We start from the raw sequence: 12,273 nt of genomic DNA, 5'->3' as shown, positions 1-12,273 counted from the left end.
TATCACTTATTAGAGCAGATGTTCACAAATTAAATGGCACCAAAATAACAATTTATTCTAGAAGATACTCAGAAGCGTTAAATCTTGCTGTTCCTCTCTTTTGCTGAAATCCTTATAGCATTTTTGTCTTTAATTTTGTGATCCGTAAGTCCTGAATAATAACAGTGCTTATAAGTAACTAATAGAAATAAATGTATACAGAACTAAATCCTGAAGTATAAATTGCTATACGACACCTGTACTGAACTCTCTGCAGTAGGATAGATTCTTGCTAGAATAACGCTTATCTGAGCTTGTCATTTGGCACCTGGTAACATACGATGATGCCCTTTCACCATGCAATCAAAAATCTTTTCTACCCCTTCCCTGTGATGAAACCATATTTTTCTCAGTATGTGTATCTGCAGCTAATATTTCAGAAAGACTTTAACAGAAAAGCTACTATTCCTTAGCCTCCTTTGACCTGAAAAATATGCAAGATTTCTGCTTTATAATAATGCCTTGCCATTTTGAATGCAAAGAGGGATCATCTTCCTTCACACTTGAGACCTGAAAAATATTCAACGTCTTAAATTCCTGATGAATTCAGCGCAAATTGAGGGCACCTTGAAAGTACAAGCCCATTAATGAAACAGAACTTATTTACCCTGAAATGTACAGTCTGTGGAATGTATAACTTGTTGCAATACAAATATATCTTATTGTATTTGGACAGAAAAACAGAAGGTACCTTTATTTCTTATCAACAGTCCTTTGCAGTTTTCTGTATTCAGGCTCACTGTGCTAGTCAGGCTCCACTGTGCAACAAGAAACTGTCACTGAATGACACCCTGAATCCATTACAAAGCTGTACCGATAGGGAGACAACAAAAGGCAGAAATTAAAGTTCATTCATATAGTGGATGAACCACATCAAGGACAGGTACATGGGCTCTGGCTGAAAACAAACCTTCACTGATCTAAACGGAACAGAAGTGAGACAGTGGTTGAACCTACAGAGCAGGGCAGGCACAGAGCACAGTGCATCCAGCAGCAATCCGTCCTTGGATTGTACAAGGAGAGGGGAGAAGAGAATGCTCTCTCCCCGTGCACGTGGTTGGATTTCTTTCCAAAGCATACCGTGGGGTGTTGCTCACCTAGCAATGAAGATAAAGATGCAGTGAAGTACTCTGGAACATCCCTCTTCTACGGCACAAGTCTGCGTCGTAATCATATCAATATAAATACAAACACGGAAAAGCAACTGCTTCTCAGTTGCCATATACTGCAGTCCTAGGTAAAGCACTGTCTGTGATTTTAGATGACTTCAGTGCAAGAGCATTGGACTCAAAGCCAGCATACTTAAATTAAAAATACAGGAGTGATACCGAATGTGTCTCATTTGATTTTCTGAATAGAAAGCTACCGTTCACATCCAGGATGATAATTTCAGTCAATGTATGTTCTCCCACTGAAACGGTTTGCGTAAGACGTGTTAGGACTAAATAAATAAATAAATAAATAAAACCCTTAGCTTATTCTGACTGCTAAGAACAGAGAAAATATCCAAAATTAAAGACGCCTTTGACATACCTCACTGAATCTATCCATCCTCCTCCCTACTCTCAACACAAATGCCCCAGGAACATTTGAACAAGAGATTAAAAACAAAAAGAGACCTAAATCTATCTTGAATATGTGCCGGCACTTTCTTCACTCCTGCGGGAATCACTGTAACACTTGGGAAACCTGTTCCACCACAGCCTTCCTTTTGACCCCAAGCAAGTCACTTGGTCCCAGGTTCAGGAGGCATTTTCAACCTAATTCCTAATGAAATGAACGGAAGTCAGGTGTCTAAAAGCACATTTTGTGAGTGTGGACCTGAGTCCCTCTGTGGCTTAGGAACTAGCAGTCCGGAGCCTTTGAGACCTCCCTGTCTAAAAGGGTTACATGGTATTTCAGAGCAAATAATTTAAACGCTGTTTTGCACTCAGACAGGATAGCTGTGGTAGGAGCATGGATTTACCAGACAAGCTAAAAACTTCACAGTACCCTCTCCCGCCCCACGTGGTCCTGCTCGCTGCAGTGAGCATCTTCCCCGCTGCATGACGCAGCAGCAGCAGCTGCTGCTGCTCCGGAGATCACCAAGTACCTGGAATAGACACACAGTTGCAGATCTGTTCAACCAATTTGCCCCCAATTTGTTTTCAATGGCAATATCACAAATGCGCAAGTGAAGGAAAAAAGTTTTTACTTACCTACTTTCCCTCAATTAGAATATTTTATCAGATTTTGACATGTAATTTAAGATTTCTCTTCTTTCCTTCTTATATACTTATGTATTTATTTTCCAAAGGACCTGTTGCAGAAAAAGGTCTCAAGGTACATTATAATTTTACAGAAAAGGATTAAAAATAAAAATTAATTCAACCACCTCAGTACATAATGCTTTAATGAGTTTTCCTTCAGAATTAATGTCATCAGAGTTCTGAATACACAGAAAGCATGGTAGCAATATGTGAAGTTTCATGTTGGTACCTGGTTGCCAGGTACAAAGCACTTACGCACCTTAACCCAGAATTAATTTGTCAATCGTTTTTTCCACATTAGATGATCTCTGTGGAAATGAAGGAATGTTCATTTTCTTAAAATTGCCAATTTTTCTACAAGCATTTGTTTCAAACAGAGGTGCACAAATATGGTAAATCTATAAACTAGATCTTATTCACTGCAAAAGCAGGAGCACTTGATCATTCAGTTATAGCAACAGGAAAATGCATACCCTGTCCCATGTCTACAGGTGTTATGGACTCTCATTTAGGTTTATTTAATGATAAGAAAAATATGTAACTTATATGTTGGATATTATAGATTTTTTTTTTTAAATATTTGCTTTTATTTGTTACCGTCTCATGTCAATTAATTAAAAAAAAAAAAAGTAAGCCTGTATTTATAACTGGACACAATGACAGTAAGAAGTAATCAGGAACCAGTAAGAAATAGTTGAAGGAAGCTAGTGACATCGTCTAAAGAGCCAGGGATGGTTCATGTTTAATTTGAGGGCTATCAGTAAAGTGTAAAGCTTATGCTAAAAATTCATTTATACTCAGAATTAGTTTTACGAGTCCGGGATCACCAGAAAGACACATTTGATTTTTCAATGCTGTGCAGGAAAGACTTTCCACAAACTAGTTACACATGGAATAGACTTTCTGGTATTTTGCTGTTTTTCCATAGTACATTTATCCCACATTTATCCAAATATGAAGAGGAAGTATTTCATATTCTTGGGTAGCTTAGCACTAATTTTTCATATCCCAAGTCAAATGACTTTCAACACCTGAAAGCATATGTGACAGGAACTTTCCATGTCAGGAGTTACAAGATAATGATCCTTTATTCAAGGTTATGGCCTGATCCCAAAGTCTTTGCACACCAGTATTATGCAAAACCATTTTCACATTCCAAAGCTATTTGAATAGTTTTACTGACCGAAAACACACTCAAATCCCATTGTTTATGACCACAAGCAGTCCGTAATGCCTATTAGTATTCCCAAACACCAAGAACACTGTTTTCATGAATTAGATGTAATCATGATAGCAGTGGGTTTTTTCATTCCCTTGATCCGTCAAATTTATTCCGCATTACATGGTCATCACAGAAATGGACGCTACACAACAAAAGTATGTAAGCAGAAGAATTTTCCTTCAAATACAAACAAAAAAATTACACTTTCCATCAAATGGAATTGGCCTCTTGTGGAATCATTCTGAGAAAGCTTAACTGAACACTAAAAAACTTCACCAAGAACTCCCTGACAGGGTGACACAACACTTTTTTTGATGTAAGTTTCAGCATGCATGCTGAAAATTTCAAGGAATCAATGTAACATCAGAAAACTCCATGACTGTAATAAAGAAAAAAAATTACGGATCTCTGAAGTCAGGCATTAAATCCAATACTTCAGCTGGCAAAACTCTCTCCTTATGAGTCTGGCCTTGGCACTTAAGATTGCTATAAAAAGACTTATGAATTTCTTTAAACAAGTGCTAGTACACTGTTAAGTATCAGTCTATATTCAAAATCTGATTTAATGCTGCTGTGATTCCATGAATTCTAATGGAACTCCTCCAAATTTTTTTCACCACTGCGAGTGAACCTGAAATATCAAAATATCCCATTTTGCATTATTTTTAGCTGAAATGTATGTCAATGTGAAATCATTTGAACTACATTAGTAGAACTAAAATGATCCCTAGTGTAACTCTATTCGCGTCAGTTACATCAGGAATGCATTTCACCACTATAATTTAAAATTTAAAATGCCCAAGTGACGATAAAATTATTTTTCTGAGAGTTGTCAGTATCCAGTAACACTGGGAAAGCTCTGACAGAAGCAGTAGTAGTAATTTGGAGCCGTAACAGCTATATACAGGGTTTCTATGGCACACAATTTCAACCGAAGTAATACTTAATGGAAATTTCTGTTTCTTGTTAAGCACTTGGGATCTTTGGGTTTTAGCATGTTAGGGTAGGACTTTGGTATTCCAAGCTGTTGTAACTGACTGGACTGATGGGTAGTTGAATAATCAAATTATAAGCCAGCCCAGTAAAGGTATTTGCTTCCATTCCGGAATGCACAATTCTTTCTGTGATTCAGAATGGTCTGCCAAACTGATAGCACAATCTAATGTTAAGCTAGTTCTTATTTATATAGTTCTTATTTATAATGACAAAGTACATAGGTTTATACATTGCAGGAGGCAGAGCAGGCTCCACCTGCCTTAGGATACCTTAGGATATGTCTCCACAGTACTGCAGTATGTAGTGCTGACGCACCCAGAACGTTGCTCTGCCAACTGCTACGAGGTCCTAGGGTAAGACCTTTTCCTTCAGACAGTAAGGTACTGCTATGATCACAGCACAATGTAGTCATTGCCACGCTTGTTTTAAATTAAAAGATTGTGTTCTGGTAGCAGAATAGCTGAACGACTTGCTGGAGAAGCTGGGTAACTACTTAAGCAGTTTCCTCATGCTGAGCTCCATGTCCACAGCGTGAACATATTCCAAGAGTTATTCAAAGTTTTCTTCCGTATTTCCATTAGAGATCTAAAATTCCACCTTTCATAAACCACCTTCCCTTTCAGCCAGTCAATACTGCAAACATGTACTACTTATTTTCTCTAAGTTCTTTATTTACCTAATTAGTATTTCTTTTACTCCTACATTCTTGCCATGCTCCCTGGTATTATACGGTCTCTGGTATTATACAGAACTACTAGCAAGCTAGCTTACAAGAGAACCCTTATGCTCTTTACATCATTAACTGCTAGCTATTAAAGAAACACTTCTACAGATTTTTGCTGCATTTTACAGAATGCTCATCCTCACTGCTGATATTGCCCCTGTAGAAAAAAGTATTTAGTACATTTAACTCATGTGAGCTACAACAAAATGCAATATTAAATTTTGGCAAATGCCTGTATATAAAATTATTCAAAACATAGTTGGAATTAATATCACCACACTAAAAAGGAGCTTTGTTTAATGCTTCACATCAAAAATATAGTGAAGCCTGCTCTATGATTTTAAATTAGGAATCAGACATTTACACACAAATTTTGAACCAGGGCTCAGCACAACACAGTCTTTTGTGTGTGTCTTGGTTTTTATTAGTTCTTCTGCAACACAAAAGAAGACAAGCAGAGAAACTTTTCGAAGAGGCGATTCACAGAAAATCCATGAAGGCAAAAATCAACCGTTAAAGAAAAACCTATGTCTATGGCTCTGTTAGGTACCGCTGGATGCTGCATACAGCAAACAATCTTATCTGATAGATTATGCCCAATTTGGACTGCTTTTATCGTCTCTTTTCAGCTCCAGAACTATAAATCAGTCACTAACTAGTTCTCCCCCCGCAAAAATCCTCCACTCAGCTTTAAATGAATATTGCAAAACTACTGTAATTCAGTAGCGTTGGTTGGTAAGCCCCTTTTTCTCTTATAATGGCCTGTCCCAGCCCTTAAAGTGCATATGCCAATTTGGTTTAAGTTTTATAATCTGGAAAGTTCCACAGTGCCTCTTCAAAAACAGTTCCAGTTTAATTGTGCCTTCCCTAGGTAATTATAAGTCTGAAAAAATGCCTGTTCTGAATCTATTATTTATGTTATATGCAGCAATATCTTACCTATTTCATTCTGGAGTCTGGAATGTACTGTAGGCAGGATAATCTTTACCTACCTTAATCTCCTAGGAAGGGCAATGGAAGTTTTTGACACACAGTAAAATACAGCTGGCCTAAGAATCAGTGAAAAGAAATCACGGAATGTTTTCTCAAGGACTGCATGGGACCCAACATGGTCATTTTGAATCCCAGAATACCTATTTTGGATCTTAAATGTTGCTTCAAATACACATGGGTGAAAGCTGTAATTAAGGGAAAATGCAGCACCAATAATAGCATGTTAAAAGTTAGCAATTCTCAATTGTCAGTACTGTAACAACTGAATATCTTATTACTTCTACCTTCTCCTCCCATACATTGAATTTATTCAATACTGACAAAGTGCATGTACTAATCATAGACTCTGGATGTTAAATTAACCAGGAAAAAGATATAAATTAGGTTGGTATTTCTTGAGGGCATCAGTAGAAAACACTGATTTCAAATAATTTTGATTATAAAATTTTACTTCACAATCCTTTTCCAGATCACAGATATTCATAATTAAAAAGAATATGGAATTAATGTAATGTTAGCTGTTTCGCCATCAGCATCACATAAAGAAAAAAGAAACAATAAAATATGATGCAGAATTCACTCTTCCAATGATTGTCATTGAACTATTACATTAGTAAACATTCACAGTATGAAGTCTCTTTCAATATATCTCCAGCATATAAAGTAGTGCAAAAAAGCATTCCAGTCATTTTGCCTTTGCAGTCAGACCAGGTTAAATGATTCTCTTACTTCACTTCTTTCACTATTAGACAACAAATGCTGCAATGCCTCCAAAGAGAGTTATAAAAATAAACAATTTCTGGAGGGTCAGCAGCCTTTTCAAAGTAAATTTCCAGTTAAAAACAAGCATTATAGATTCCAAGAAAAAAAGTTAGATCTATCTTCTGTAGAATATCTTTTTACAATAAATTTACCATTTGAAAAACAGTGACTATGGTATCCAATGATTTACGGTAGCTGCTATTAAAGCACTGATAAATAGATAAATGACTACCAAACTGCATTGCTTCTTACATAGTAAATACCTCTGAATGCCAACTTTTACCACAGAGCTGTTATTAGTGATGTCGACAGTTCATGCACCCACTTTAAAACTGACTTGGTTTTAATAAATTTTTCAGCCTCGTGTGCAAAACACTTGCATTCTAATAAAAATATAAAGTCTGAAATTATATCAGATCTAGCAATCCCTTCCTCAAGTTATACCACTTACTTGATATGTAATACAAGTTTAGCAATGCTTTTTATTTGTATTTAACTATTAAATGGCATACTACTGTATGCTGTAGACTCTTGTTTGCATATTTCATTATTGTCACTGCACTCTTTAATGCATAAATATATTTGGAAACGTTCAAAATTACACATCAGTTTCCACAGAATTTGAATTTACACAGTTTTTCTTCTCTGACTCACTGCTATTCCCCGTGTCCTGACTTTTTTTCTCCTTTACACAAAGAGATTCTTTAACTCCTTCTTCCATCTCCAAATACTCTGATTTATCCTCTGTGGATGAAGATGATGAGCTTCTAAATTTCTTCAGTAAATTTGTTGGGAGGTAAGGGCAACTGACTGCATTTTGCATCAGCTGCGTTTGTTCTTCATTCTCAGTCTCTCTGTGGTAGAAATAGTTAAAATTGGAGACAATCACTGGCACTGGTAAAGCAATGGTTAACACTCCTGCAATGGCACACAGGGATCCAACTATTTTCCCACCCACAGTTATGGGTTTCATATCCCCATAACCAACTGTAGTCATGGTCACTACAGCCCACCAAAAGGCATCTGGGATGCTTTGAAAATGGGTGGCAGGCTCATCAGCTTCTGCAAAGTAAACAGCACTGGAAAACAAAATGACTCCAATAAAAAGAAAGAAGATGAGGAGGCCGAGTTCCCTCATGCTGGCCCTGAGTGTATGACCCAGGATCTGCAAACCCTTGGAGTGCCTGGAGAGCTTGAAGATGCGAAACACCCTGACCAGACGGATGATCCTCAGGATGGCAAAAGACATGGCCTGTTGACCATTACTGCCCTGCTCCTGCGCCAAGTCAGTGCCCAGAGTAATGAAGTAAGGCAAGATGGAGACAATGTCTATGATGTTCATGATGTTCTTGAAGAAGTGTGCTTTGCTTGGACATGCAAAGCAGCGCACTGTAAACTCAAAGGAGAACCAAATGATGCATACGGTCTCTACAATGAAAAACGGGTCATTGAAGATGGTGTGCTCCCCAGCATCCAGGTGAAGTGACTCATTGGAAAGCCCCTTCCCTACACTCAGGGACATGATGAATTCTTTGTCATCTCTGAACTCTGGCAAAGTCTCCAGACAAAAGATGACGATGGAGATCAAGATAACCAAGACAGAGACAATGGCAATGCCTCTGGCTGGACTGGAGCTCTCCGGGTACTCAAACAGCAGCCAAACCTGCCTCTTAAACTCATTCTCCGGCAAAGCTTTGTCCTCTTCCTCTTTGACAAACCCTTCATCCTCCCTAAACTTGAGCATGGCCTCCTCCCCAAGTTGGTAGAATTTCACCTCCTCACTGAAGATGTCAAAGGGTACATTGACTGGCCTCTTCAGCCGACCACCACTCTGGTAGTAGTACAGGATGGCATCAAAGCTGGGCCGGTTCCTATCAAAGAAGTATTCATTCCTGAGAGGGTCAAAGTATCTCCCTCGCTTCGCTGGATCACCCAACAATGTCTCCGGGAACTGAGCTAATGTCTTCAGTTGGGTCTCAAACCGCAGTCCTGACACGTTGATTACCACACGCTCACAACACTCGTACTCACTGTAGCGAACAGAGCTGTAACCCCCAGGGCCTCCACCATCATCAGGTGGCTGGTCCGAGTATGAAAACTCATCCTCCCCATAGTCATCACTGTAGTAGAGCTTTCCTTCTTCCTCATCATCTTCATCCTCGTCTTCATCCTCCTCTTCCTCCTCACTCAAGTCCTTCAGTATTCTCTCTTCAGAACCACTGAGAGGCAGCAGCTCAGAACAGGGGAAGGAGGCCCCACACTCCCTACTTCCCAAGTGGTGGCTCCTCTTTTTCCCTTTCTTCCGCCTCTTACCACTCTGGCGGTGGGGCATGCTGCTGCGTGACGCATTCCCACCATGAGAGGAGGACGCACCTCGACTCTGTTCCTGATGGTAGTGGTGATATGGTCCACCTCCACCTGTTGCCCCACCTTCTACTGCTGCTGTTGCTGCTGCTACGGCCGCAGCTGCTGCAGCTCTCGAGTGTGCCAGCCGCTCTCTCTCTCGGGCCCGAGCTTGGACCGCATATCCATAGGGCATGTGACTGTTGCACCCAGAGCTATCTGCACTCACCATTGCAACCTCCATTTTGCAACTGCTTTTTTTTATCACTTCATGCACAAGGCTTTGGTTTATTTACAGTGTAACCTTAACTTTCACTAGAAAGTTCAAAGCCATTTGCATTTGGAGGACAGTCCCTTGGACATAGAGCAGGGCAACATAGTTGTAACACTGAATCTATGTTTTGGAAAATCACAGATCTGCATTTTCTTATTGTCCGGAATGTTTGACACAAACTACTGTTTTGTTAATAAGAAAAGATGAAACCCAAATTGAACCAGGGAACAGCTGAGGCCTTGTTCTCTCATCCACCAAGCCCCTTTATTTTCATTTATCTCCTGTGGCTATCACAGAATCATGACTATCTTGCAGGCTACAAAGACTGCATTCATGAGGAAAAAAATATGCAAATCAAAGGTACCTGCTCTCCACAGATGGTTTTAGTTCATCATTGCAACCAACTGCAAACAGTCTCTTTCCTCATAATTTGTTCCTGGTAATGCTTTGGCCTAGCAACCTTGTTGTTTAATATCCTTACTTGGGGAGTTGAAGTTAATTCCAGCCATCACCTTATTTACACAGTGAGGAGGTCTTTGCAAATCCTTTCTTCAGCCTGTCAGCAATGTCTCAAACCTGGGAGCAGCACCCAGGGCGTCAGCAGCAGTGGTAAGAGGAGGAGGAGGAGGAGGAGGAGGAGATGAAGACTGAGAAACTGGCTCTGAGGTCCCCATAGGACATAAGGGAGTGGATGGGTCACCCTTTGGTTATGGTCATGCAGAAGAAGCACTTAACCTGAGGCACATGCACAAACACACAAAAATAAACAAAACAAAAAAGGAGAAGATTGGATTGTTTTCCTAAAAGGTCACACTGATCAAATGAAACTGTGTCATCTATTACCACGGTATTCAAATCTTCCCCTACCCACACTATTCACACTTCTACATTACACACACACCCACATCACATGCACAGAGATTTTGAACGACTCTGTGGGTAAGGATGTGGGTGGGTATGTCATATATATAGAGACAGAGATACAAAATCCCCACCCATATCAGCACTTGCATCCATACACAAACACATGCATGCTTCTGAAACACCAACACATATAAACACTAATAAAAATACTGCAACACAGTGCATTCAGGTCTTTGAGTACATACGTAATAGATACACCTACATATATCTATACGAAATACTAAAGAATAAATGTATCTACACAAAGAGCTTTTGTTATATCTGTAGAAACACATAAGATGCAGGAATGTTACATTTTAATCTATACCTGAATTCAATCATAATGAACATCTCACTGCATTTAATTTGGAAACAGGCACGTACAATGCTCACTCAAGTGAAAATGCTGTGATATGATATGTCAAGAAAACACAACTGCAGGTGCACTGAAGCAACATCTACATGCAAGCACACACACAAAAATACAGACACCCCCCTTTGAAACAGAAGCCTCATTTATAGCTATACCTATTAATACATGACAGAAGGTGAAGATGAACTATTAAATGACGCTATTTCTAAAATCGTACCTACGTGTCATGCAGAAAAAGACCTTTAAATCGCTATTATACTTACTGTTCCTAGGCAGAGAAATAGCAATGCTGTTCTTGCTAGTGTAAGGATCTGGTGACAGCAGTCCTGAGCAGGGGGCTATGCCAACTGATCTACATTTGCAGGTGTGTGTGGTCAGTCAGCACCACAGGTTGACGAGTTATTTCTCTCCCTTCTTTCCGGGTGCAACAAGAGCGCCAAGAGTGAGCCGGTGAGGCAGCTTAGGCTGGGGGCACTCTGCGCAGCCACAGACACTGCTTCTCGCCCAGGCATTTGCAAAAAGGCAACAAGCAAGAGTCTTGTTCCAAAAGGAAAAAAATGAAGGCGGTGTGTTTGTGTGTGTGTGAGACAGAATGAATGGATAAGCGCGATCGCTAGTCTTTCCAAGCCCAGCTTTTGCAGCAGATTTGTAAATCAACGTTAAGTAATCCGTGTACCAAGCCCGTTTCCACTGATGGGAGGACGGGTGTCGCTCCTTGCAGTTTCTCCCCCAGACACGTCCAGACGGCGGCTCAGCCAGCACCCGCCAGCATCATCCACTTGTTGTGCCGGTTTTTGGTAACGCTTACAAAAAAAAAAAAACCCCAAACCAAAAAACAAAGCCCACCAAGAGGAGAGAGCAGCTCTCTGCTACCCGGTTTTTATTGCCTGATTTTTTTTAAAGCCGTAGCTAGCAACCGCGGCAGCTGCGTGGCCGAGCCGCAGGGGTGCTCCCGGGGCGAGCCCTGTTGCTCGGCGGAGCCGCCGCCCGCCCGCCTGCGCGCCGCCGGCAGACCCCGCCGGGGCCGCGGCCACCGCACCGCGCCTTCCCCGGCTCGCCGTCGGCCCCTCGCGGCCGCCGCCCCGCACTGCGCCCCTTCCCCGCGGCACGGCTCCTTCCCCCGCCTCGCCCCGGCTCTCTCTTTTTTCCCTATTAACGTGTTAATTACTGACATGAATATTCCAGTGCCGAATCATGCATACGCTGGCTAACAAAACTTTGTGCTCAAAGCAATGCTACAAGCCCCGGCTTCTGTTTTTGTGAGGTTTCTTTTAAGGAAGAAAAATGCATTGTTGAGGTGGCTCCGGCAATTTCAAAACTAAGTGCAGATCAAGTTTCCCAGAAAGAGGAAGAAGCTGCCCCCACCTCCACCCTGCTGCTTCGCTCGCCCCAAAA

General features: G+C 40.6%; 1 protein-coding gene across 1 annotated transcript; it reads right to left on the bottom strand.

The window, feature by feature from the left end:
• Positions 1-7,583: 7,583 nt before the first annotated feature.
• On the bottom strand, positions 7,584-9,572 carry KCNA4 (potassium voltage-gated channel subfamily A member 4). Its single transcript, XM_075162788.1, has one exon. The coding sequence runs from the start codon at positions 9,570-9,572 to the stop codon at positions 7,584-7,586; it is 1,989 nt and encodes a 662-aa protein (XP_075018889.1).
• Positions 9,573-12,273: the final 2,701 nt, after the last annotated feature.

Source organism: Calonectris borealis, chromosome 14 (genome assembly GCF_964195595.1).
Source record: "Calonectris borealis chromosome 14, bCalBor7.hap1.2, whole genome shotgun sequence".
Classification (NCBI taxonomy): Eukaryota; Metazoa; Chordata; class Aves; order Procellariiformes; family Procellariidae; genus Calonectris; species Calonectris borealis.
The sequence above is the reverse complement of the archived record's forward strand: the minus strand, read 5'-3'. Positions and strand labels throughout refer to the sequence as shown.